The 26820-nt window shown below is 36.9% G+C and overlaps 2 protein-coding genes across 2 annotated transcripts in view; both read right to left on the bottom strand.

The window, feature by feature from the left end:
• The window catches only part of LOC134542140 (lysosomal alpha-glucosidase-like), an 89268-nt gene that overhangs the window by 32861 nt on the left and 29587 nt on the right, over positions 1–26820 (bottom strand). Inside the window, exons 8-10 of the mRNA XM_063386133.1 lie at positions 21730–21867; positions 20643–20759; positions 17906–18108 (exon numbers count right to left, since the gene is read on the bottom strand). Of these exons, the coding sequence (XP_063242203.1) occupies positions 17906–18108; positions 20643–20759; positions 21730–21867 (458 nt within the window). The remainder of the gene's footprint in view (positions 1–17905; positions 18109–20642; positions 20760–21729; positions 21868–26820) is intronic.
• Positions 6680–17893, bottom strand: LOC134542131 (uncharacterized). Its single transcript, XM_063386103.1, has 2 exons — positions 15167–17893; positions 6680–13639 (listed from the first exon to the last, which is right to left on the bottom strand). Exons 1-2 carry the CDS (start codon positions 15426–15428, stop codon positions 11565–11567), a joined length of 2337 nt encoding a protein of 778 aa, XP_063242173.1. The 5' UTR covers positions 15429–17893; the 3' UTR covers positions 6680–11564.

The following is a 26820-nucleotide window of genomic DNA, read 5'->3' as shown; positions in this document are numbered from 1 at the left end:
GCAAGTCCGCTTTGTTTACAAGTGCCGTGCACAGTGCGCTACTGAGTGCCAGGCAAATGTTGTTGCCAGCGTCTGATGCGCGCGCAACTACCTAGGTAGCATCTAGGCTCTAACAGGCGGAGTGTGGGGTAAGGTGGTGATTGCAATGTTGCCAAGTGAGTGTTGCCGTAAATAATTTTTAAAATCTGCAGTTGTTGAATAACTACAATACCTACTATAAAGCACAGTGCACATGCTTTTCTTTCAGTATGTATAACAGTAAATCAAAAAGCTGACACTGCAAACATTGATCAAATTTACTTACCGTAAAAAGAACACACTACATATACCGTAAATCTTAGGGAAAAAAAAACCCTTTACATATACCGTACGTACATCTCTTTGTTAAAAAAATCCAATTTACACACTCTCGCTGTCACTTTCCTCATCATTGTCTTCTTCTGGTTCATTTGGGTCGCCTGCTTCGTCTTCTCGCGCATCCCACAATGCGTCATCTTCTGAGCCGTCCATTTCCGACGAGATACCTGTAACTTTGAAACTCTTCTTCACTAAGTCTTCAGAAATGGATCGCCAGGCTGCAAGGATTCACCGACACACTTCTGCCAGCGAAGCTCGTTTCGGACGGCCTGATTTTGTTGTCTCGTGATGGGACCGGATCCATTCGTTGTACAAACGACGCATGTGCACTTTGAAGGGGTGGTTAATGACCACGTCGAGCGGCTGCAGCATGCTTGTCATACCGCCTGGTATAACGGCCAAATCGGTTTTTCCTTCCTGGATCTGCTTCTTTACACCCTCCGTGAGATGGCCTTTGTAGCTGTCCAGAACAAGCAATGATTTCATACGCAAAAGTCCCCCTGGCCGTCGACACCACACACACGAGAGCCAGTCCTTGACCAAATCTTCAGACATCCACCCTTTTTCCTGGACCCGCACTATAACTCCCGGTGGAAATTTCTCCTTTGGCAAGGTTTTGCGCTTGAATACTACATATGGTGGTAGTTTTCTGCCATCTGCCGTCACACATAACATGACAGTACATCTTTGCTTGTCTGCTCCAGTACCAAGTATCTTCACCGAGCGAGAACCCGAAGGCGTGACTGTCGTGGCTTCCGGCATATCAAAATATACCGGCGTCTGATCAGCGTTTCCAAATTGCCCTAGTTGGTAGTTGTGTTGCTTTCTCAAATTTATAATAAACCTCTGAAAACTTATCAACTTCTCTTCATAGCTTTCTGGAAGTTTCTGAGCAATGGATGTCCGTCTCCTTAAACTGAGTTTTCTGTCCATAAAATGCCTCGCCCACCCATAACTAACCTTGAATTCGGTGACGGGTATGCCATGTCTTCTTGCGATTATGCTGCCTTCGAACAGCAACATTTCAGTAGTAACAGCGAAACCATTTTGCCTTGTGCTGAGGACGAACTGGTACAATTCATCTTCCACCTCCGGATATTTCGGCTTCTGTTCTCGTAAGGTACATTTATTTTTTTTATGCCTTGCAACTTCTCTTTCTGTATCACCCATCTTCTCACGTTGACGCGTGCCCGCCCTTCCTATATTAAATATCACGTTACTTTACGTGATAATTAAATCCAAAAACGAGTTTTTATAAGTTTAGAAGCAATTCAGGGAAAAAGGTGTTTCGGCAATAGGCCTACTCACGTAATATGCGGCGACGAATCTGTGCGACGTCGTAGGTTATAAACAAAGCAACGAACAATAGAATAATTCATTAAAGCAACCAACTATCTTCGCCCTTTATTTTTCACGTCGTTATAAACACACATATAAACGTACTTCAGAATATAATAGTAAATATGGACGAGTTATGTAAACAATGTATATTTTTCTCTTGCCACAGCTAAACATGTACATTGTGACGCCATCTTGTGAACGGCGATCTACCAACTGTATTTATATTTTATAATAGTATAAATTTAACTAATTAAGTTGTGAAAGAAAGTTTAAATACTTTTTAATACATAGGATTGAATATTAATGTAGGAACATATAATTATTTATGTCAAGTTTATCTTTTCTTTTTAATTATTAATATCTAGTTTATACTTCCACCACCAGGGAAGGAAATTTCGGCGAGATTCATGCGCACGCATCTCATCCCTTCCAAAGAGGAGTTAGTTCGCCCCTCCCTTCATTTCTTCGTTCCCGCGCATTTCTCCCTATATAAAGGCGAGGTCATCCACCTGAAAGTCAGTTGATCGGCCCGACGGCCAGTGAGGCTGGATTCCGCCCACTGGCTATAGGACGATCTTAGGGGGAGCAGCAGAACGACTGGCTATCCGTTTTCTGCTGCTCGCACCCCTCCTTCGCGAGTTAGGCCATCCGAGGACCTATCTCGGCCTAGGGAATTTGTCTCTTCCCCCCCCCCTTTTCTAGACGATAGGGTGTACCGTGTATCAATCCCGTGTATGTTGTGAAAGCCGATGCAGGCAACAAATTGAACTGTTTGGACAATTCAGGTCAATAAAAGTTCCGTGGAAAATACCGACATTATTTTCAATCAATAGTTTAGTCCCTATCTCTCACCCCACTAGCTATTCGCCTTCACCAGCCAACTGCGAATCCTGCCGCAAGATCAGCAGTTGGACCTTCTCCACCCGGATACCTGGCTCTCACCCAAGAGAGACATCGGTGCGAGGAGGACCGCCATCACAATCTTTCTGGCGCCCAACGTGGGGCCAGACCAGCAGTTCGACCTCCTCCACCCCTGCTGGCTCTCACCCAAGAGAGACATCGGTGCGAGGAGGACCACATCAACAACAACGTTCTTCTCGTCCACTCCAAATCTCCTTCCCGCCTCTCTCTTACCGTGCTCCTGTGCATACTGTACCACTTTCAGTTTGAAGTTAGCCTTGTAACTAGCTCTGTCTTTTCCCATCTCCGACACACGCAAAATATAAATAAATATATGTAAATGAAAATAAATATAAATAAATATAAATATTCAACTTTGTAAAAATATGACTGACATTTTCAGTACACGTTTACATAGGTAGCTATGCAGCATGACTCTCGTAAACAACGGTGGTAATTACCGGTACGTGGAAAAAAGGATGAACAGGGAGGGGAGAAGTGGGCGACACAGATAACGGAACTGAAAGAATGCAAGGGGGGAGGCCGGGGGGGGAACTACAAGGTCAACAAAGTCCGCTGTCTGTGTATGGCTACCAAAGCCATGGAGGCGGGAAGGGGGGCGGGGGGGGGGGGGGAGGAGGAGGATAAACTATACACAGGATGCAGACAAGGTCAAACTCCGCTGTTGCCAGCACGCTCTTATCGATGGCGCGCAGTTGCCACGATCGCTCTGTGAATAGGTACGTACTTCGTGATTGCCACTCATCAGCATTTCAGTGCGGCCTCTTTTTGAGATATTAATTTGTTCTAAGACTTTAATCAAAAATTTAGGGTGCGGCCTGCATCCGCACGCGGCCTATATCTGCATAAATACGGTAACTTTTGGTTACTGAAAATACTACAAACGTGCTTTTATACCTGCCTCACAATAATTCACCGATTCCCTAAACAATGATGATAAGATAAATTCATGTAGTCCCACAATCAAGGTCGCCATAACTCAACACAGTCATTTCACTGTGTCTCAACCCCTTTCCATATCACCTCCGTCCTCCACGCTGACTGGGCAAAACAGATGTCTGCCAAGTGGGGTGGCTACTGGCTAGCTCAACTAATCAGTACAGATACCAGAACAGTGTGTCACAAATATGTGACATTCTGCTGTTTCTCTTTTATGTGAAATAGAGATATTTTACCAAAACAAGTTTTACATAAAAAAAATTTTGCCACTGGTTTACATGCAAGTTTAAGGGAGTACAATCAAAAGACTACACAGTTTCTGCAGTTATGCACATTGATCTGAAATAGACTCTGCTAAGTCACTAACAGTGCATGGGTCTGGCATGAACCTAGCATGCACAGGCACTAACGAAATAAGGAAATGTAGTTTTAGGCAGCTACTATTCAGCTTTCTCCCTACATTTTTATAATAAACTAGCTGCAGTACCCGGCTTTGCCCGGGCTGAACACCGGGTGATATATTGTCCGCGAGTTACAGCAAAATGGATAGCGATATGTCCAGTGTGTTGGACATTAAGAAATGACACATACAGTAGAACCCGTTTATAGTGAACCCGCCTATAATGAATTCCCGTTTATTGTGAATTTCCGTCTCAGTCCCGGCAAAATGATGTGAGGTTATGTATTAATTTATTGGATATAGCGCACAACTTTTGTCAATGTTGATACGTTTTCCCGTGTAATACGAACAAATTTTGCCGACATAATGCACATTTATCTCAAATATTTTCATATAATTACAAGTTTTTTTAACAAAACGTCTATTCTGGATCACATTGAAGTTTTTCTCCGCAATACGCTACTCGATTGTCCACTGTTCATATTATAAACAAGTCGTATTCGAGTGGCCTCGGTAGGCTACGTGTAGCCAAAAATGGTAATCAGTTTGGTGAAAATAAAAAAATACATAGTTTCCCTGCATAGTTAAAGAATGGGCGAACGCGTGTACATTTAATATGTTATCAAAATAAACATAAATTACCGCCACACAAATATGTGTGTACATTATAGCAGCAAATTCAATATTTTTAAGTCTCATTTTTATCGTTCACGTTTCGGACATTTTGATCGAGTAAGGTTCGTAAGACTACCACTAGATAGAACTCTGTGGACTAAATTTTCCATAGAAAGTGAGAAAAATTTCGTTCCAGCTTTAGCAACTGCGATACTAAATGATACGTAGTGATCTTTGATGCGCCAGACTCGTTATTTTTCGTTTATTTACTTTTGACGGTAAAAATATTTCGTGTTATTAAGCTTCAAATGTCTTCAACAAGAAATACGTACATAAAAACGAGTGAAAAATTCGGTAAAAAACGTAAGGCATTATCTGTGCGAGATAAACTCGACAATATTGAAAAAGTAGACTCCAACCCCACTGTCCCGCACGTGTTAATAGCAAAGGAACTGGGAATTGCAACATCCACATTAAGTACAATATTAAACGTGTTAATAGCAAAGGAACTGGGAATTGCAACATCCACATTAAGTACAATATTAAACAAGCTGAACAATCTTCTTTCTCAAGCTGCGAATACGTCACAGAGTATTAAATGCCTGAAAAAAGGAAAATATGCCGTTGTCGAAGAACCATTAATAGAAAGTTTTTACATGTGTAGTGCATTAAAAATAATAGGCCTATCTGCATTTGCTCATAAAACTGTTGCTTTGAGTATGTATTGCCAATATAAAAGTTTTCCCAGATATAAAGTTTCCCCTCTATAGTGAACATATAAACTACTCCCTTCAGATTCATTATAACAGGGTTCTACTGTAATTACTGTTTGTGTATCTGTGACCTATGATTTTCTGTTTACCCATGGATATCGGTTGAAAGGTTTAGAAGTTGATGCGCTACAGCGCCATCTAGCGGCGAGTTACAAAAAAAATGGATAGCATAAAAACCTTCTTCATGATCAAAACACTTCGATGTGCCAAATTTCGTGGCGTTCGGTCAAACGGTGTAAGAGTTTATCGACGTCATACATGCCAACATCCAATTATATATATTCTTATATTTCAAAATTTTAGGGCTTTCACTTTTGCGGAAAGTGGATGTTCAGGACCTCGAATGGTTTGGAACACTCCATCTCGAAAGAAATGATATTTGAAATTCCTGAAATTTTCAAAATTTTGGGGCTTTGTCCCCAGAGGGGGAGTGGTGATTTTGAGGACCCTGAATGGTTGGGAAACAATAAAAATCGAAAGAGAATGATATTTGAAATTTTTTAAATTTTGGGGTTTTGACCCCTGAGGGGGGAGGGTGTGTTGTTGAGGACCCCGAATGGCTCGTAAACACTCCAAATCGAAAGAGAATAGCGAATAGGTTTTTGGAAATTTTGGGAAATTTTTTAATTTTTGGGTCTTTGACTCCTTGTGGGGGGAGGGTAGTTTGAGGACCCCGAATGGCTTGGAAACACTCTAAATAATAAAAAAAAAAAATTGGTTGTCTGTAAAGTCGGTTTACGGACGATAGTTTAACGTGACAACGTCATAACAAACCATTGATGAAATGATTGATCCAGAAGAAAAGAAAATATCATATTCAACCTGAGACTGAGCCGTAATAGGCTTCTGCAACCAAACCATTTAGGCATTAAAAATATTATATTCTTTGAGAAAGAATTTTTTTTTAATTTGAATCATATTTATTGAATTATCACTATTTTGTATGGATACAAAGGAGTGAAATGAAATGTACAATTAAATTAATAAATTTACTTTTAGTTGCATTCATTTATTAATTCAAATATAATTATTACTATTGAAATGTTGCGTGCGCCGCATTTATTTTTAGAAGTACAAAAAAAACTTTACACCTGCCAGGATTCGAACCAATTTCTTTTAGATTGAAAGTTTGCGATGCTGACCACAAGACCACGAAGCCATACATGAAAATAAGTTGTTTCAAATGATATATATATTTTTATATACTTTTTTTCAGGGTAGGGGAATAATATTATTTCGTTTTTATAACATGATTTGATAACAAATACGCATCCCAAATACACAAAACTTATTTATAATGTGTTACAATATTTTTTAAAACATTGTGCAAAAGATCCCGGGTGTAATATGAATTATTATGTGTAACTGTAAAACTCCATAGTTGGTTCAAAACGTATTTGAATTTTCAACATTACTTTTAAATAACCGTCCCGATTGTGCTGAAAATCGGTGGACGATCGTTAAATTACATAATATTAATAATTCAAACGACGAAAATATGATTGAAAAGTCAAATCGATGGTTGTTCCAATCGAGTGGAAAAGAGATGCCGCGCATGCGTACAATGAGCATGAAGAGAGATGCCACGCATGCGTACAATGAGCAAACAGGGCACATCCGTAGTGGGACATCCGTAGTGGGACACTTTTTCGTGCGTGCAGCCGGCGTTCATAGATTTATTAGACGTTGTCACGTCAAAAAAATCAACTTTCCTGAAATAGTAAAATTCAAATTTTTCAACAATATATTACATAATTGATAAATATTTCTGGTCTTCGGTCTCGGCAGCCCTAAGACTCTTAACGCTCAGCAGATAAATTATAAACACTAAGCCAAACTCCTTGCAAATAAGTAGGTACTGTAAAAAAATTACAATATTGACAAATAAAATATTAGTAGGCCCTGCCAACCTATGAATAAATTTCGAAGAAATTTATAAGTTTAAGAATTTATATACCTACATAATATTAAACTTCAAACTATCCACACAATAAAAACCTAAGAATGTTAGTGTAAAAATTTTTTTTTATTTGTCATAATACCTAAAATACGTATGTTTACAAAATGAAACAAAGTATAAATAATGACCAATTTGACAAAAAAAATTGTACAACTCGAATGACATTGAAAACATACACGTGAAATTTAAAAGAATTATGAGTGCCCTAGGTAGAGAAAAAAAAATATATATAGAAGAAATTAAATAAAAAAATGGGTGCGTGTACTTAGGTACGCGCATGAGAAGTTATACTTCTTTGGCATCATTAAAAAATAGTTTTTAATTGCATGCAAAAATTGCGTGGAGTCCCACCGCGCGGAAAAAGTGAAACTTCGTAATGTGGAAATGAAAATAGGAAGGGGTAGAAATTGATTTTTAGTGAAATCATATTGTATCAAATCAAACTAAAAAAAATGAAGGAAATAAATTAGTAACGATTCATATATTGATCTTCAGAGAGAGAGAGAGAGAGAGAGAGAGAGAGAGAGAGAGAGAGAGAGAGAGAGAGAGAGAGAGAGAGACACCTATTAAATGTCTATAAAACTTACTTTTAATGAGAGCAGATTTTCATGAAATAAATCATGAAATCATTCAACGATAAAAGCTAGGGCTGTGCGGGAAAGGATTTTTTTTTTCGGGAAATTCTCGGGCGGGAAAATATTTTTCCCACGGGAAACGGGAACGGGATCGGGAAAAATTGATTGAAATATATTAGGGCTGTGTGGGAAAGGATTTTTTTATTCTGGAAATTCTCGGTATGGAAAATATTTTTCCTGCGGGAAACAGGAACGGGATCGGGAAAACATTGATTGAAATATATGCTTCATATCAATTTTGTATCCTATAAATATGTTTATTTTTTAAAAAATGTTTCAAAATAATTTCTTCTACTTGTTTTAATAATTTTTTGACACTGTTTGCATTTTGCGGTTTGGTTAGCATTTTTCTCATAAAATTTCCACACGCCTTTTAACTCGGACGTTATTTTTCCCGAGTTTTCAATACGGACAAAGAAAATATAAACGAATTGCAGAATACCACATAAATTCCACTAAAGATAGCCGACAAGCACCGTAAACTATTAGACAGTGTAACCAACTACCAATACCTCCAAAATGCTGAAGTTTGTTTATCTTTAAACTAGGGATGGGACGAATCCACATTTTGGTCGAATCCGAATCCTTGTTCGAATCCTCAGTGTTTGTCATCGAATCTCGAATCCCAGTCCCACACTAAACTTCACATGTTATTAAAAAAAATCACACATTTATTTTAAAAAATAACATAGGCCTATGTATTAAAAAAAAATCACATATGTATTTATAAAATTATAAAATAAGTGCATAGTGTATACACCTGATATAAAATAGAGACATATAACCTCAAAAACCACACACGTAAGTTTGCATCTGTCCAATTCTCTGTTAAATTAATCCTTCCTATGTTTTCAATAAAATACGTTTGTATAACAGACACCATTTAAAAAAAGTTACATTTTTTCTGCAATGTTATATTATTGAAGGTTGGAAATGATCAAGTAGTTATACTAATTAACAAAATGCAGCATAGTTTATCTTATGTTTGTGCTTTTTCCGTTACCTGTATAATATAGTTTAGGTATACAATTTTCTAGAGCTGGACGAACCTCAGTTCTCTGGTTTCGAACCGAGCCGAACCGAACCTCATACAGAAATAATTGTTTTGAATTAAAATGAACCAATGACCATCATTTTGGTCTTTAACTGAGTGGTGAGAAAGAAAGGTTCTCCAGCCATATGTAAAATTAAAACATTATATAGCTTAGCTTACATATATACCAACTTTTAATTCATGAAGAAGTTACATCTAAATTTCAAAAAGACTATCTTCCTTTTTCAGTGTACACTAACCTTCATTTAAAAAAAAATATTATAAAGATGACGAACATTCAGCATAAGGCCACATAACATATTTTTGTGGTAGACATAACCTAACATTTTTAATAAGTAAAACTTTTTAATAGGACATAAAAAAAAAGGCGAATGTGAATTAAGTTACCTATCTACATTACAAAACCCACTGACTGCAGTTGCTGTTTTCTTGGAAGAATGCTGCTCGTCAGAAGAAACTTTAGACTTTTTTTTTGGGGTGGTTCTGGGTCATCCGGATCGTCATTATCTTTTCTCCATTTAGAAAACTTAAACGACGTTAGCCTGCTCATCGCAAATCACCTCTAGAACAATAATATTGTAAACGTAACGTAAAAAGTGTGGCTATAGAAATTTGCGTCGGAAAAAAGAAAACACGAGAAATAATGATGGCTGCCGCGACTACGCTAGTCAACTTAGTACCGTACTGTAAAATTTACTGGACCAGTACTTTTAATACACAAGATTAAATTAATACTTTCATTACCTGACTGTTATAACCAAAAAGGCCAAAGAAAATAAATACATCCCAGTAATTTAAAATACGTAATTTACGTAATCATTTCCTACCGCATTTGTCTTGTGTTAACTTGATCACGTTAGTTTTGCCGAAATACGAGAGTTCTCGTACATGCGCTTTAGTTTAACGCATGGGGTACGCAATCTTTGGTGATTGTACAACACTTCTCGTACACGCACTATAGTTAAAGGTATAGTAAACAATACCTTTGGCATTTGTACGATAGTTTATTTTACGTAGTACGACAAATGCATACAAAATTCTCTAAAGTAAACAAAAAACAAAGCGCGCCTATATGAAAAAATGCTATGCGAGTTATGCGACGATTAATAAATTTTTTTAAATTTTGTCTGAGCTTGAAACTGTTGAGGCGATGATTATGTGATAAAAGTCGGAATATTACAAGCAATAGAATTTTGTTGAGCTGTTTTGTGAATGGTCTCAAATGGGGGTTAGAAAATTAGAATAACGTAATTTTTTTTTTTTAACGAACGTTCGGTTTTTCGAATATATAAGAGGTTTCGAACTGAACCGAACGTAAGGGTTCGGTTCGGTTCGAAATTTTCAAAATTCGCCCAGCACTACAATTTTCAATTACTACCTAAAACTCTTAAAAACCCACCTCGAATCCCACCTCGGATCCTACGAATCCTCGAATCCATAGGATTCGGTATATTCGACGAATCCAAGATTCGAAAATCCCATCCCTACTTTAAACTCAAAAACACTAAAAAATTAACTGTCCGAAAGAAAATATTATACTTTTCTACATTTCAAAGCTATTACGGTAACTTGTATTTAATTTTACAATATAATAATCATTTTTTTATTTTGGCTTTTAAATCTCCGAAAATATGACAAACAAATACGTGATCCAATCAACAGGAATCATTTATGCTTTGTTTATGGCCTGTTGAAATCCAAAGGAAACTGATTTTCGGACATCTCGTGATGTTTGATAAAGAAAAATATTTTAGGTGTTTTAAATCGGCAGAATACTAATTATGACAAAATATTAGTAGTGTCTATATTTTAGTTAAGATAATTAATGGCATAGAAAATTTGGGCATTATTTAATGCAAAACTGGCGTATTGCTGTCATGTTTGACAAGTTTCTCTCGTGAGTAGAGTTGAGATAAAACCATTTTCACGTATTTTTGTTTGTTTTGCTATAAACATCAAGTGAGGCATTCATTATTTTTAATGCTGTCGTATTTCGGGTATGTTATAGGTAATTACGTACATATGTCAGACATTATGAAAACAAGTTATCATTAAACCTGGAAAAAAAAAGTTTAAAGATTGCTAAAACAGAATAAAGATTTGCGGTTTTCCTTCTTTCCAGCACTGTAAATGTTTATTTTGAAGGAAATGTGTACAGTAGAACCCCTGTCATACACTTTTCAACGGAGGGCACAAAAATGGTGTATGATGCGGGAAAGTGTATGCAGGGTGGCCACTCTATTATTAAAACCAAATTCCAGACTTTTTCCAGATTTTTCCAGGTTTTCTTAAGATTTTCCAGGTTTAAAAAAATTGACATATATGTGGCAAAAAAATATATTTTGAAATAGTTTTTCAATTGTTTTGATTAATGTTGTTTACCGACATCAAGGACACTATAACAATAATCACTTTAAGAATTTATTAAAACCAAGAATACTCACCAATCAGTGAACAAATTACAAAAACATTTTGAAGTATTTTGAAGTGTTCTTGATATAAAGTGTTATTTTATTTAAATAAAAATCGCTGATACAAAAATTCTCACTTTTCCACACACATGAACCATTTAAAGTTTTTTTATTTCTTCATCAATGAGGGCTGCCTCTTTTAAGGCATCATTCATTATTTTCGCCTTTTTTGCCTCCAGTTCCCTTAGATTTTTTTGAGCTTCTCTTTTCTTGTCCCTTTCACTTTTTTCAGCCTCTACATTCTTTCTTTTACTCTCCAGATGCTCCTTATAACGCGCACAAGAATTCCTTGCATAGTGGATAAGCGATTTAGTAATTTGCACATGTTGCACACCCTTAGAATTCATGACAGCATCATACACAATTCTTTGTGCAATAAGACTATCCTCAGTTTGATTTTCAACCAGACAATCCGAATTTACGGAAAAACCACGTTCCAAAGCAGCATTTCCATGGGAAAGAATAAGCAAATGCTTGATAAATAGTAGTAAACTTGGAAATGATTTGCCAGATTCCACCATAACCTGCACGTAGAACAAATCTAGACGCTGATTCTGGCGATGATAAGACTTCATGGCTTCTCCCACGGAAGCTATCTGGATAAATTCTTGGTATTCTTGCAGAATCTTGTCAGCGGTGGACCCCGGGATCTGTTGCTTTTCAACTAGAAGTTCCAAGCATGCTTTAATTCTTTTCTCAGCAAGGTTTGGTTTACTACGTATCAACTCAGGGTTGATACAGGAGATTTGTCTAGTAAGACTATATGCAAGTGGAGAACGCTGCAGAACCTTTTGAAGGAAGCCAACATAAAATGATCTACAGTCATTTTTAAATTGTAGCACAACCTTCTCAGCAAGCTGACCTCGTACCTTCTTCAGAGCATCTGTAGCTGCAAAACCAATGTCCACCTGATTTGCCAGCAGAAGGTTTTCATTTTTCGACAAGTCAATGTTTGTAATTGATTGAGCACTTTCGATAACCTCTTTTCTAACAACTCTCTTAAGCACAGTGGTTGTGAGTGCCTGAAGTTCTTGATGCAAGAATGGTGCCATTGGGTCATCACTCTGAAATTCTCGTAGAAAGGGTTCTACAAGTGATGCTCCAGCAGTGAAAAAGGCCAGTTTGGCACCCATCATCTCATCCTTTACAGCACTACAAATAATCTTGAAATTTTGGGATTCTTTAAGAGCAGGAAAACTTCGTTTGAAGTGTGAATCTTTAGGTTTCACTTTGTCCTTTATTTGCTTTTCGATGGCTTCAACATAAGTCTTCATATGTGGCAGTAGTTCATAAGCTCTTTCAGCAACTTTCTTATTTTCCACCCATCTCACACAGCAAAATTTAAGGGGGAATACAGTGCAACCTGTGCAAGATGAGAAATCTGCTCTCCGCAGAGGAACATCCTTGAAGTGATAATAAAGCGCTCTTAAGAACCCGACTACACACCATCCTGTCACTTTTATTCCTTCTTTAAACCCACCATGTACAACATGAAGCCCACAGCTGCCAATGTTGATTAGGTCAAAACCTTCACGACCTATTTCTTCACGCAATTCAGTAACTAGATCCTTAGATAGCTTCCAGTTCACAGAGGGCCCATCCATGGACACTTGAATAATTTTTCTCAAATTTTCATGTCCTAAAACATTCTTGAGTCCCTTCAATAGATCTTGGGCTCGAGTAGAGCTTAGGAAAACTGACGTGAAATACCTAGACTGCACCATGTTGAGTTCTTCATCCCAGAAGCGGACATGTATATCCATTTGTTCACGCTGAACAACCTTGTTTAGGCTTTCATCAAAACCAATAACAATTTCAGATGATTTTTTTACCAGCTCCTTCAATTCTTTTTCAAAATATGGAGCTATGCCATGGTTAATTAGATAACCAATCTTCGAACGCTGCAACTCCATTTTTTGAGTGACCGCACAGTCAGGAAACATGAGTTTCATGACTGATACACTTTCAGCTGCTTTACGAAGTGATGTGTGACCAACAATAGTGTGAAGAGCCCACAAAATTTCCGCCCTCGTAATATGTTCCCCCAAAAGGAACCTTTGAAGAACATTTTGATTTGGAGTCTCGCTGGTATCGATAGTTGATACCAAGTTATCTACAGATGACTTCTGATCAGGATCGACATGATTCGCTTGTTCATGTCGTGCAGCAATACCTGAAACAATGGAACATGCACACTGTTGTCTGCTCCCTACCTTGGGGAAGGAATAAAATCAATAAATATGCAATAAATGTCTGCGCATAAACTTATTTTACAGTATCGCATACTAGAGTTTAATCCCACCTCGTCTACTCTATTTTGCGATACCAGTCTTCTATTTTGCTAATTATTCTCCTCTGTGTTACTTTTACGCAGTTTGTAGCTTTGTACAAACTGTTATATTTCACGATTCCAACAAGTTGCCACGTTCACAAAAATATTTTCCTTAAAAAAACTGTATCGGAAAATAGAGTATAACCCATCCGCTCAACTCTATTTTCTGATACAACTTTTTCTGTATCAAAGAAAATGTAGCAATAGACGTGGTTTCGAGAAATATAACGTGCAAACTTAGTCTAAAAACATTCAAACTGCATATAAGACACACATAGAACGAGAATAATTAGCAAACAAATACTGGTATAGCAGGTACTATCCGACACCGTTTTAATTTTTACGAGCAAAAATATACCTTCAATGTCCTTACACTAAAACATACGGCACTTACATGGCTGACCTAATCGCAAATGTTCTAGAACGCCACAGCATAACAATTATCTGATAATTATTTTTCATTTTATTTTTTATTGGTATTATGTATTATTTATAAGCATTATTTTTATGCAGCTGACTTAACCCAACCAACCTATCACTTTGTTTTCCATACCTTCTAGAACACGATACAAAATACTTTCGTATATTAAAATAACGTTTTTACATTTAGCTAATTTTTTTTATGTAGCTGACCTAACCTAACCAACCTTTCACTTCTTTTTCAGTACCATTCAGAAAATGATACAAAATACTTTCGGGTAATCAAACAACTATTTTTTCCGTAGCAAATTTTTAATTTAATTTTTCTTTGTGTAGCTGACCTAATCTAACCAACCTTTCACTTTCTTTTCAACATCTGAAAAATGTCTTCGGGTGATGCATTTTACATTTAAATATATTTCCTACTTACCTAACCTTGCATAGTCATATTGTCTTTCCCTACAATGTGCCCCGGCTGTTATTCAGCTACCAAACATTTGCCGGCATTTCTATGTTACACTGTTGCCACACCTTTGCTTATTTTTTTTTTCAAAATCAATTATCGCATGTGGCTACCAACACTGCCGCATTTTTATTTACTTTCATACCTACCTTCATCGAATGTGTCATGATAGTTCCCCTACTTCCGGAATCGAATTTTAGAGTTGACCCTATTCTGCTCGCAACCATTTATTCATTATTAAATTATTCATTTTTGATTGGGGGACATGATTTGACTCGCGATATACTCGATTCCGCGATCAATCGGGGCGCGATGTGCCGGGCGTTTACTGTACAACGTGAAACTATAGGCTGTATTTCAAATAAATTGTAAGCAAATGCACACACTCGGCACTCTCATTAAATCTATAGAGTTCAATAGACTCTTCAAGCATTTATTTAACACAAAACCAAAATATTAATAAAACACTAGTAACTGTAACTTACCTTTGCTGCAAGACGGAACAGCTTCATGGTGTTGACCAGGATGAGTGGAAAAAAATGCAGTAACGTACATATTTCTATCTTGGCATGACTTCGCATTTTGGTGAAATTTCGATTTGGCGTGGCTTAAAAAGGCACCTCTGCCCATAGTATCTAACTTAAAACTTTTCGCACAGATCTTGCACTTTGCGCTACCTTTGTCTTTAGGGTCCTCGGTGGCCCACGGAAACTCCACCTCATAGCGACAGGAATATCTCGTTGACATGATCCTAACCTCCCTCCTGCATTCACTGCTACAAGATACTCATGCTTCCAAAAACTACAAACAAAAAATTATTCACGTTCGTGTTCCGCTAAACAATCGACGCACCATCGCCATCTTCTAAACCCTCCTCATACCTCACAAACGAAAAAACTGCGCAATACGCCAATAAGAATATAAGAACGCATATAATTTTGTCATTGGTTCCTACGACCGATCATTGCAACCAACTGCTGAATTCAAACTCATGTACTACCATTGTATTACCCACGCATTCGTGGAGCGTATTACTGTTAGAAACGATGTTTATGGTGGTAGACCTGGGTAAAGTTTTTTTTTTTTTTTCGTTAGTCATTTAGAACAAGTACAGGTACGAAAACACGAACGTCTTCAAATACGTAAAATGAATGTTTTGACTTCCCGTTAAGTCGTAAAACACATAGATGTAGTAAATAAACAGCTGAAAAATTAATTAAATTCGAAACTAAAGCCGACGCAGTTTCTTGCAAGTCAGACGCTGCGTGTAAAAGCGGGGCACACAAACGAACTTTTCCCTAATGACTAGTAAAATTCAAGATTATTTCCAGATTTTTCCCGGGTCCTTTCCAATTCCAGACTTTTTCCAGGTTTCCCGGTTTTTCCCGGGTCGGTGGCCACCCTGTGTATGAAAAGGGAATGGCAATAATACAATTTTTTTCCAATCTAGCATACCAGCACAATGTCAGATTAAACATAAATACATATGCGTAAATAATTGCATTATATTAATAAAAGATATGAATTCATCAATATATATATATATATGTATTTATAAAATAAAACCACCAGAAATGTAAAATACAGTCCATAATCAAGTAAAGCTGACATGAGAAACAGTGGCCTTACAAAATGTTATGAAGTCCTTTCTTGGAGGGAGGGGAAAAAGTCACCAAGCCTAAATTAAAAATAAAATTAATTAGGCTATTGTAAAAAAAATCATAACTATTTGCTTGTTTGTTTTATTTTACAAACAACTTTAAGCAACTAAACAATTTTCAATAAAATTTTAATTTGAGAAACGTAAAATACAAAACAATCCGATCGTAAGTAAATAATAACAAACGGGTATATTCAGTTCAAAGATTAATGAATGCACAAAATATGAGATCCGTGCCTTGGTAAAACGCGTGCACCATTTTCATAATCATTGCTAGTTTGCGCCACTAGTCTCGCTTCGGTGCTGGCTATAGATGCTACTAGCGAAGTGCACAGTCTTCCTGATACTATCCATATCTATGGTGATATAAAGTTATTTTCTTACATTTGCAATGGTAAACAATGAACGTTTTTCAAAATAAAAGCATTAAAACGTAGTTTATAAGGAGGAATATATAAAAACATTTTTGAATTTTAGGGCTTTTCCGCTTCGTAAAAACGTATGAAACGGGAAATTAATGATTTTATAAGTGTGTGTTCCGGGAAAGTAAACCATTTGTAAAAGTACTTTCGGCGGGACCAAGATTAATTGGCGTATGACACGGGAAAAAGTATGAAACTGGAACGTATCATTGAGGTTCTACTGTATTAGGTTCATTAGCTAATTGATTTGAGGTTATGTTATATCTAGTAAAGATAAACTTAAAATTCCCGAAAATTTCGGGAAATTTATTTTCCCTCCCGACGGGATAAAAGCCTCTGTTCCCGAAATTTTTCCCGAATTTCGGGATCCCGCACAGGCCTAATAAAAGCTGTTTATTTAATTAAGCGGACGGGTTCGCCCGAAGGAGAAAATTGACGCGGCAAGACCTCGTGGACATAGAGAAATGACACACACTCACTATTTATGTGTTTATGAAACATGATTTTTTTCTGCAATTTAAATTGTAATATACAAAAACGGTATTGAAAATTGAAACAAATATGGCGACACTACAAACTGTCAAGAAATTTATTTTTTCTTACTCTCTACTTAGTTCCTTACAATAGAAAAACGTAACGTAATGGCTTGAAAGCTATTGCACGGCAGGCATAGAGGAATGACACTAACAGTTTGTATATCTATGACACACATTACATAAAATTAAGATATATTTTTTTAACCAGTTTAAAGATTATTTTTTAGACAAAAGATAGCCTATGTCCATCCCCAGGATATAATCTATCTCCTTGCCAAATTTCATTACGATCCGTTCAGCCGTTCAGCCGGGAAAAGGTAACAAACAGACAGACAGAGTTACTTTCACATTTATAATATTAGTATTGATACAACTTTACCTACAATATTTAAGTGCTTTGGAATAATTCTAGCACCAATAATAAGCAGTTTTATCAAACATTGTTTTTGGGTTGCACCTATTCAATAATGAATGTGTTTTTACTTCCCTTCTATGCAAGAAAAAAGAGGATGCCCATCGAAACTGAATTCATAGTTGATAAGGCAATTTTCAACCAGCTAAAAACATTTCGATTACAATGGCATGTTACGAGGCACACATACTCACAAGCTAGTGACAATAGCATTGGTGAAACCATACAGGTTGTGGACGTCATAGTGCTTGCCGGCGTACTGGTCATGGGACATGCACAGTGTGCGGTAGAAGAGCTCGCCTCCCAGCACGCCCGGCGTGTACGGAGGGTAGTCCAACGAAGTGTTGTCACAGCCTCTCGCGGTCCCCGAGAGGAAGTTCGATGGCTCATTCATATCCTGCACACACAAATACACACAACAAATGAAATCACTGCATACCAGCAAAAACCCTCATACACCCAAAATTGTGCATTTCAGATGCTAATAACCAACAATCTGGCGAACTGCACTGCTTCAAATAAAATAAGGCGCATGCTTAGCAACCGTCAAGGACCACAGTGGTAAAGAGGTAAGATCACTTGTCTCACTCCAAGGTGATCCGCGTTTGATTCAGGAAGGGTCAGATCCTGATTTTTCACAAGTGGGAAACCTGACGGACGTTGCCATGAGCCAGTGGTTTTCAATGAGTACATACTCCTGTTTCATCTACCCATTCATTCCCCCAATACAGTAGAATCCCGCCGATGCGACCCCCCTCTGATGCGTCCATTCCGTTTATACGACCGTTTTTTGAGAAACCGTGAAAAATTTGAGCAGAGAAAGTCGAAAATTTGAGTAAAATCGGCTGAAAAACAAGTATGTTACACTTTGTTGGGCACTATGTGTTTATCTTGGCGAGCGCTGTACTGCAATCAGGCAGGCATACAAAAGACGGCTAAAAATAGATACCACCCCTCTAGACTGTCCACGCTAGACAGTACCGGCGCGCATCACCTGATAGCATCTACGCGCGCGTTTATTGCCGTCCCGTTCCCGTGCCTTTGTCTTGCGACTGGTTAGTGTGATGTAATCTTGCCAGCTGTCACTGGCCACACAAAGCTGTGTTCACTGTGTTAACGACGTCGCCAGGTGTTTGGTTCTCGGCTATTTTTCTATAACATCGCAGACTTCGCACATGCACAGCTAAACAAAAAAAAAGTGTGGAATTATGCTATACACCTCGGACTCACATACCTCGAACAATCGCGCTAAGTGAACTCGCGTCACGCGAGTTCGGCTATGCTAGCCAGTTGGTGGTTATTTTCGTTCAAAACGTGGCGAAGGAACTTGTGTGGATCAGGTAGAAAACATTCGGCTATAAACGAAAGATATAAGAACAATGCTATCCTGAAATGCTGTGACATGTTTTTGGAGTAGATAATCACAGCGACAGACCGACAGGATGCGCTACCGACCTTGCCGTCAGCTATGTTTATTTTGACAGCTCAAGCAATTATCTTTTCCACGGCCCTTCACAGCGTAAAAAAAGTAAAAAAAAAAAAAACAAGGAATGCAGACGGAAAAGTAACTATGCAGTAAAATAAATATATTTACGGCCCTGCTAAATTTTTCTATTCAATAAAATTTGAGGTATTAGTGATTTTTCAGCAGAAACTGCTGTGTGACTAATAAACAAATTGTATCATAATAACTTATAAAGGATTTATTAACGGCGAAGGACAGTCGTATAAGCCCATAAAAATATTTATTTTACCGAGAATGGACTATACAACCTGTTTTTTGTCACACGCGGTGTGGGAGGGGAGGAGGATGCTGGCCGGACGAGTTTCTTACGCCCTCGCAGAAGCTACCACAGCGGCTTTTCATGCCGGTTAAGATAACATGAGAGCTGAGACAGCTTTTCGTGCGATAGTGGACGCGCCGAGCTCGGCTAGACACTGCCCGAGCGGCATTCACACGATGTATCCGACGATGCGGTGACACCCCGAATTCTCTATTGCGACCATTCCGTTTATAAGTCCGTTTTTCCGGGAACCGTGAGGGGTCGCATCAGCGGGATTCTACTGTACTTCCCACTCATCTATCAACACCCTCCATCATCATCTCTACTAACACTGATGTTGATGAGATGTTAATAGTGATGGGTCAAATCCCAATGTTCTTGAATCCGAATCTCAAATTCGAATCCCAGAGAGTACCTCCCATCAATCCCTTGACTCCGCATCTAGATCTCACACGTCTTAAATAAAATAATGTACAAGAAATAAAAGTTAATAACTAAAGTGTTGAAACATTTAAACCTTTAAATGTTTTATTCACAAACTAAGTTTCCAGAATCAATATATATTGTAATTATATTTACATATTAGCAAATTAAAAGTACTTTATCTTAGGGAATGGTAAACTGATAGTTATGTAAAAAAACAGTAAACTTTGAAGGTTACCAATGGTTTTTTTTTTTAATTTACTTAATTTCCTCTAATATTTTTCCTCTAATATTGAATCCTTCGGATACTAAGGATTTGATGGTATTTAAGGATTTGATTGGCCCATCCCTAGACTTAAAGCTTGAATTATCTCATTAGGGCTCAGTCCCCCCACACAGAGTTGGTTGTTCTACTTACATGTCTTAATTTTTTAATTTGTCACAAATTATTTTCTCACGAGATACTTACTAAATGATATTTTTGAGCTGTGAACCATTGACGTAACTTTACAGCTATCAGATAATATTTAGTAAATATCATTAGAAAAAATTTGAGACTAAGCATAAAATACAAGAAAGCTATCAAAAAAAATTTACAGAAATATTCCTAAAATAATAGTAACATGAAAATGAACTAACCAACACAATTACACCAAGCCTTAATCACCACCATCCCTCTACTGGTCTACTCTAAAGGTTAAACATAAATGTGTGGGTTACTTACGATCCAAGCTCCATCAAAGGGGAACAGGTTGTGCATGGCGGTGAGCTGATCCAGCCAGTAGACCACTGTGCGTGGGTGGGTGAAGTCCGGCCACACGGTGGAAACAGAGTTCCATACCTTCATCAAACCATAAACCAATGATCTGTAAATACGTAATGACCTTAACACTCTTCAAACACCTTTCAAAACTACAATAATGTCACAAATCCCTCTGCATCTGATTACATGTTGGTTGTATATGATTTCATGCTTTTACAACAAAACAATGGTGCGTATAAATCATGTCTCCAATAGTTTTTTTTTCAATGACAAATTTGAGTGAGGTCTAAAGTTTACTATTCTTAAGTACATTTTAATGCTTTAGAATTTAGCTAACTATAAAAAATAAAATGACGATGCCAGCCTGTGAGGCAAAATATGGGCCAACTGAAAATGTCCCAGCAAATTGTTACGAGTTTAGATGGACATATTTCTGAATGAACCAGAGGACCTTGATGATTCAGTGTTTATTTTGGGATAAAAACTTCTGCATTTAACAGTGTATAGAAACTTAATGGAATGATGGTATTTTTTTATAGACAGCCTTTAACATATGAGAGGCAGACTTTCACTATGTGGCAGAAAAATTGGCTTTTTAAACCTTTAAAGTAATCACATTACATTTTTTTATCAGTATATATTTACGTATCAAAACTGAAAAACAACCATTAATTTTAATTTTGTGTACAACTTAAAGTTAGTGTAATTGCAGCTGCAAAACAATACACAACAGCAGTGTACAGGCAGTTTAAAAGGAAATATATATATTGTCTGTTTTCTAATGGGATCAGACGTGTAGAAAAATATCACTCTATTTTAATACTTTACTTACGTCATTTGAGAGGAGGTAAAAAATATAATGTTTTAAAACAAAGTAATCAATGGCAGTTTTGTATTATTACCTTATGAATTCAACTAAAAATAGGTAATATAACAGAATAAATTGAGTAAAAAGTAAAATACAAATATAAAATTAATGTTATAATTATTTGTTTACAGCAAGCCCAATCAAACAGAAGAACAATTTATTTATTTCGTACACACTTACTTTCCCCACAACAGGTAATCCAGAAGAATTCTTCACAAATATTCCCAACTTGAGCCCTTCGTCATATGGTGGGTACGAGCCACGTTCTTCACCAGCACTAACGCCAGCGTCTATCAGAGGGATGTAATGCATGCCAAGCTAGAACAATCATAGCAACAACTAAGTAACAGTGGAAACTGAATAACTACAGCTGATATTAAACTACATTCAAAGGTGATATGTTGTGAAAAATAAAAGCAAGTACATGCATTTAAAACCATTCTAAAATGTGAATTTAATAATAATTGGTTTTTATGAATGTTATAATGCTGTGACTTTTATAACTTAATGTGAGTTATTCACTAACTTAATGTGAGTTATTCAGTAAACTAACTCTAATAATTTGCTAATGTAATTTAAAAATAAATTGTCTTTTCCTTCATTTGTATTTATTATGGATGGTGCAAAACTCAAAAACTCGAGCCAGTCAAGCGAATAGTGAAACAGTGACAGCTCCAGTGGGTAGGCTGGGTAAGCCTGGTCCTTCTCAACATTTTTAAAGTTGAAAATTATAAATAGGACTTTTCATTAAAAAAAAAAATGTATGTGTGTGGACTTATGTACACGAGTTAGAAGTTATACTCACTTGGCGTAGCAAAAAACGAACTTTAATTTTGAATGCAAATAATTAATAGAAATAAAATACTAAAAGGACTACAGTGATATTATAAATATTGTTACGAATGTGACATTAGCCGGGACACGTGCAGGTGCAGAGCTGGCTGGCGACTGCCGCAACATGATATGCGCCGCGCGTGCCTGGAAGATAACAAGGATTGTCACTTTCCCCCTTCCTTCCCACCACTCCCCGCGCAGCGCCCTGCCTTTGACACGTAACTGACACCGGACAGCTGGGAGTTACGCGAGCCGCCGACACACGTTTTCGAGAGAGTTCTGTCGGGACGGCTCGCGATGACGCAACTGGCCCCGGCCGCTCTCGTGAGTTCTGGAATTGCGCCGGGGCCTATATATATGCCCGAGGATGTCAGGGAGAGGAGTCAGTTCGGAGTTTACAGTCGGGAGTTCTCCCGCGGCGGAGTTTCCGGGCGATAGAGTCGCGGGCGCGGCGGAGTCCCGAGCGAAGTTGCGAGCGAGGCGTCGAGTGGATCCTCGGCGAAGGGGAAGTGTATCGGCGGCGGCGGAGTGTGGCGACGGAGTCCCGTGGCGGAGACCCACGAGGGTGCTGCAGCGAGAGTTGCGCCAGAGGTGCGGCCCAGCGAGGTGTGTGGAACGAGTGACTGGGGAATAGACATTTCTTTAAGTGTTGCCATTTTAGAAGATTTTTATAAGTGAAATAAGTAGTGGCAATAAATAAAACTGTGTAGTGTAATAAAAAAAATCTATTAATTGGGCTATCCTTTACGAACCAGCGGTAAATCGTAACAGTATGTTTGGTTTAGTATAAATTCAATCAAATTAAAAAAATTAAATAAATACTCAGTATTCTATATTAATATAAAATTGTGTATAAGATTAATTAATTGAGTAAAATATTTAATATGAATTTTAATTAACATTGAAAATCAATAAATATGATGTTTATTCTAATTTAGTACGTAATGGGTCATTCCATATGAAATCAACCAGAGGCCTTAACCTTTACACCTTAGATTTTCATGTTTTTTTGTATATTGGTAATATAAACTAAATAGTAAATACATTATAAATCTATTTTTTCTAAAAAAAAAAATTGAGTAGTTTTTTTTGTATAAATGTTAGAAAATTGCTAAAATAGCCAATTTTAGCAATGTTTTGGATCACTCAAATACTTGTAGGTTTCCAACTAATGGTGCTAAAAGGCTGTTTGACAGCTCATTTTAAAGGTCATTTAATGGGCTTCAATTTGATACGTAACATGACCAACTTCGGAAGAAAATTTTTTTTTAATTTGTTTTCAAAAATTTTAATATTGAATTTCTAAAAAACACCATTTTCGATTTTTTTGAAAAACAAGTATGTTATTCCTACATATATTGGTTAGATTTGTGCCAAATTTCAAGGTGGAGAATCAATGGGATCATGAGTAAATAAAAATGAGAAGTTTAGTAGATGCTTAAGGGGGCATGGTAGATAAATAAATGCTTTAAGCGTCAGTTGGACGTTATGGGTTTTTGGAAGACACCATTGAAAAACCGCAAAACAACAATCCTACATAATGTTATTTGCCAACTTTATTAGCAGACGTCCTAAAAAGACAATTCTCGATGCGTTGTTTCTTCCGCAGCAATTAAATGTTCGAAATTACCAAGGCAGAAGTTTTGGCTTCAAGTAACCTTCAGTTTTTAATTAATGCATTTAGCTCTGGTTTAGATACTATGCTGCCTTAAGAAATAGTTGCAATAAGGAAGAGTAGCATAATTTTACATCAAATTTTGACTTAGTAATGTATTCAAATTTTATTGTTATAGACTAAAATTTTTTTACAAATTATAAAACACGGATAACAAATCTTACCTTACATTCATCCAGTGTTCTTTGATTAAACATTTAATCAATATGATAATACAAAGTACGTACATGATCTTGCTGAACAGATGTAGCCTAAGTTCAAAGCACATGATCTTGCTGAAAGGATGTAGCCTAAGTTATAACTGACAAAACATGTTACTGTGAAATACGATAACTTTTGGTGGCTTGCATGTATATTGGCAAAAAATAGTGAGAATAATGAAGTTAAAGTCAGTTTTTTACATCCCAAAGGACCTGCTGCTTCCTTTTTTTATCCAACACCAAGAGCCAATATACTAGACATTAGAACTGAAGATCTTCTTAAAAAGGTTGAACCTTGTACAGCAACTGGGAGAACTTTTACACTCACTAAAGAAGAGATTGTAGACACATCACACCTGCTTTAACGAAGTATGCCACAAGCTAAGTGAAAACTGTAAATAATTAAATATATACTAAACAGATTTTTTTCATGAGTAATTATATGTTTTGTCAGTTATAACTTAAGCTACATCCTTTCAGCTAGATCATGTGCTTTGAACTTAGGCTACATCTGTTCAGCAAGATCATGTGCTTTGTATTATCATATTGATCAAATGTTTAATCAAAGACACTGGATGAATGTAAGGTAAGATTTGTTATCCGTGTTTTATAATTTGTAAAGAAATTTTAGTCTATAACAATAAAATTTGAATACTTTACTAAGTCAAAATTTGATGTAAAATTATGCTACTCTTCCTTGCTGCAACTATTTCTTAAGGCGGCATGGTATCTAAACCAGAGCTAAATGCATTAATTAAAAAACTGAAGGTTACTTGAAGCCAAAACTTCTGCTTGGTAATTTTGAACATTTAATTGCTGCGGAAGAAACAACGCTCGAGAATTGTCTTTTTGGGACGTCTGCTAATAAAGTTGGCAATAACATTATGTAGGATTGTTGTTTTGCAGTTTTTCAATGTTGTCTTCCAAAAACCTATAACGTCCAACTGACGCTTAAAGGCATTTATTTATCTACCATGCCCCCTTAAGCATCTACTAAACTTCTCATTTTAATTTACTCATGATCCCATCGATTCTCCACTTTGAAATTTGGCACAAATTCTAACCAATATATGTAGGAAAAAACATACTTGTTTTTCAAAAAAATCGAAAATGGTGTTTTTAGAAATTCAATATTAAAAAATTTTGAAAACAATTAAAAATATTTTTTCTTTCTGAAGTTGGTAAAGTCACACATCAAATTGAAGCCCATTCAATGACATTTAAATGAGCTGTCAAACAGCCTTTTAGCACCATTGGTTGGAAACCTACAAGTATTTGAGTGATCCAAAACAAATTGGCTAGTTTGGCATTTTTCAAAAATTTAATACAAAAAAACTACTCAAGATATAAATTTAAAAAAAATGGATTCATAATGTATTAAGTTCTTATTATCAAAATAAAAAAAATCATAATAAATCTGAAACATGAGGTTTCTAAATTAATTTTTCATTGGTTGATTTGATATGGAATGACTCTAATTTTAATTATTTATTAAATAATTATGTAGTAATTGATAATTTCTAATGAAAATAAATTATACATACGGGAAACATAACCAGACAAACATGCCCATAAAAATGGTCAGGAGACAATAAACCTTTCACAGACACTCCCCTGCCAGTGACAATGGAAGTTATAAGCAACCTGACATTATTATACATACAGGAATAATAAAGTCATTTATATAAATAGTATACACTTGAAAAAGTTTACAAACACAATTTCTATATTAATATTCACAATAAAAAAATGTTTTTAATTATATAGTTCAGTATTAAATATAAATATCTAAAGTATATGATTTAAAATTAATATATATATTTTTTATTTGCATACAGGTTTTTTGTGAGCAGCATTTTTTCATCCTCTGAAAATTTTGTTGGATTGTGCGCACGCATCGTAAAAATTCACCCTCATTATATTTTCATAACACGCCTAAAGAAGTATAACTACAAAAAAAAATCATATTAAACATTAAGTTTATTCTGAAAACTTGACGTTGCGCCGTGCCGTGCAGGTCTGTAGTCACAAAGCCGTCAGGCCCTCTCTTCCTAAACATGTGTGCAGGCCGCGGTGGATGGTCGAGATAGCTGTCACCGCCCGGCTGCTCTCCGCGTCGCCCGATGCCAGGGCGACCACGCCCACGTCTCTGGTTGCCCAGGGCAACCACGCCGAGCACCAGCGAAGCTGGCCAACCCTCCCCAACCAGCTGCTACCCCCTGCTTGCCCTTCCCACCCCCCTCCCACAAGGCCAGCTGAGTAAACACAGCACTACAGCCTGCTGGAATTCCTGGAAATGGCCGGCAATTCCTGGAATCCCTTCCTTACCTTCCGTCAGACCCAAGCCCTCAGGGCAGGTATAGAAAGTCTCGTGCTACAATATAAAATATAGAACTGGAAGTGTGTGAGCAAAAAAGACTAAGTAAATATACCATCAGAGGGAGCAACGAGAGGCCAGACAAACTAATTTAGATTTTCCCCTTAAAACAGGAAAGGGAAAGAGGATCATTATTTATTAAAGAGATACTACAAACATGTCTATAGGCATCTTGGTTTATTCCT

Source organism: Bacillus rossius, chromosome 1, assembly GCF_032445375.1.
Source record: "Bacillus rossius redtenbacheri isolate Brsri chromosome 1, Brsri_v3, whole genome shotgun sequence".
NCBI lineage: Eukaryota > Metazoa > Arthropoda > Insecta > Phasmatodea > Bacillidae > Bacillus > Bacillus rossius.
The sequence above is the reverse complement of the archived record's forward strand: the minus strand, read 5'-3'. Positions and strand labels throughout refer to the sequence as shown.

Excerpts from the sequence above, each read along its gene's own strand:
- LOC134542131 (XM_063386103.1), bottom strand. The coding sequence starts at position 15,428 with ATGTCAACGAGATATTCCTGTCGCTATGAGGTGGAGTTTCCGTGGGCC. Across the intron at positions 13,640-15,166 it reads TGTTCCGTCTTGCAGCAAAG|GTATTGCTGCACGACATGAA; the intron begins GTAAGTTACAGT and ends CCATTGTTTCAG.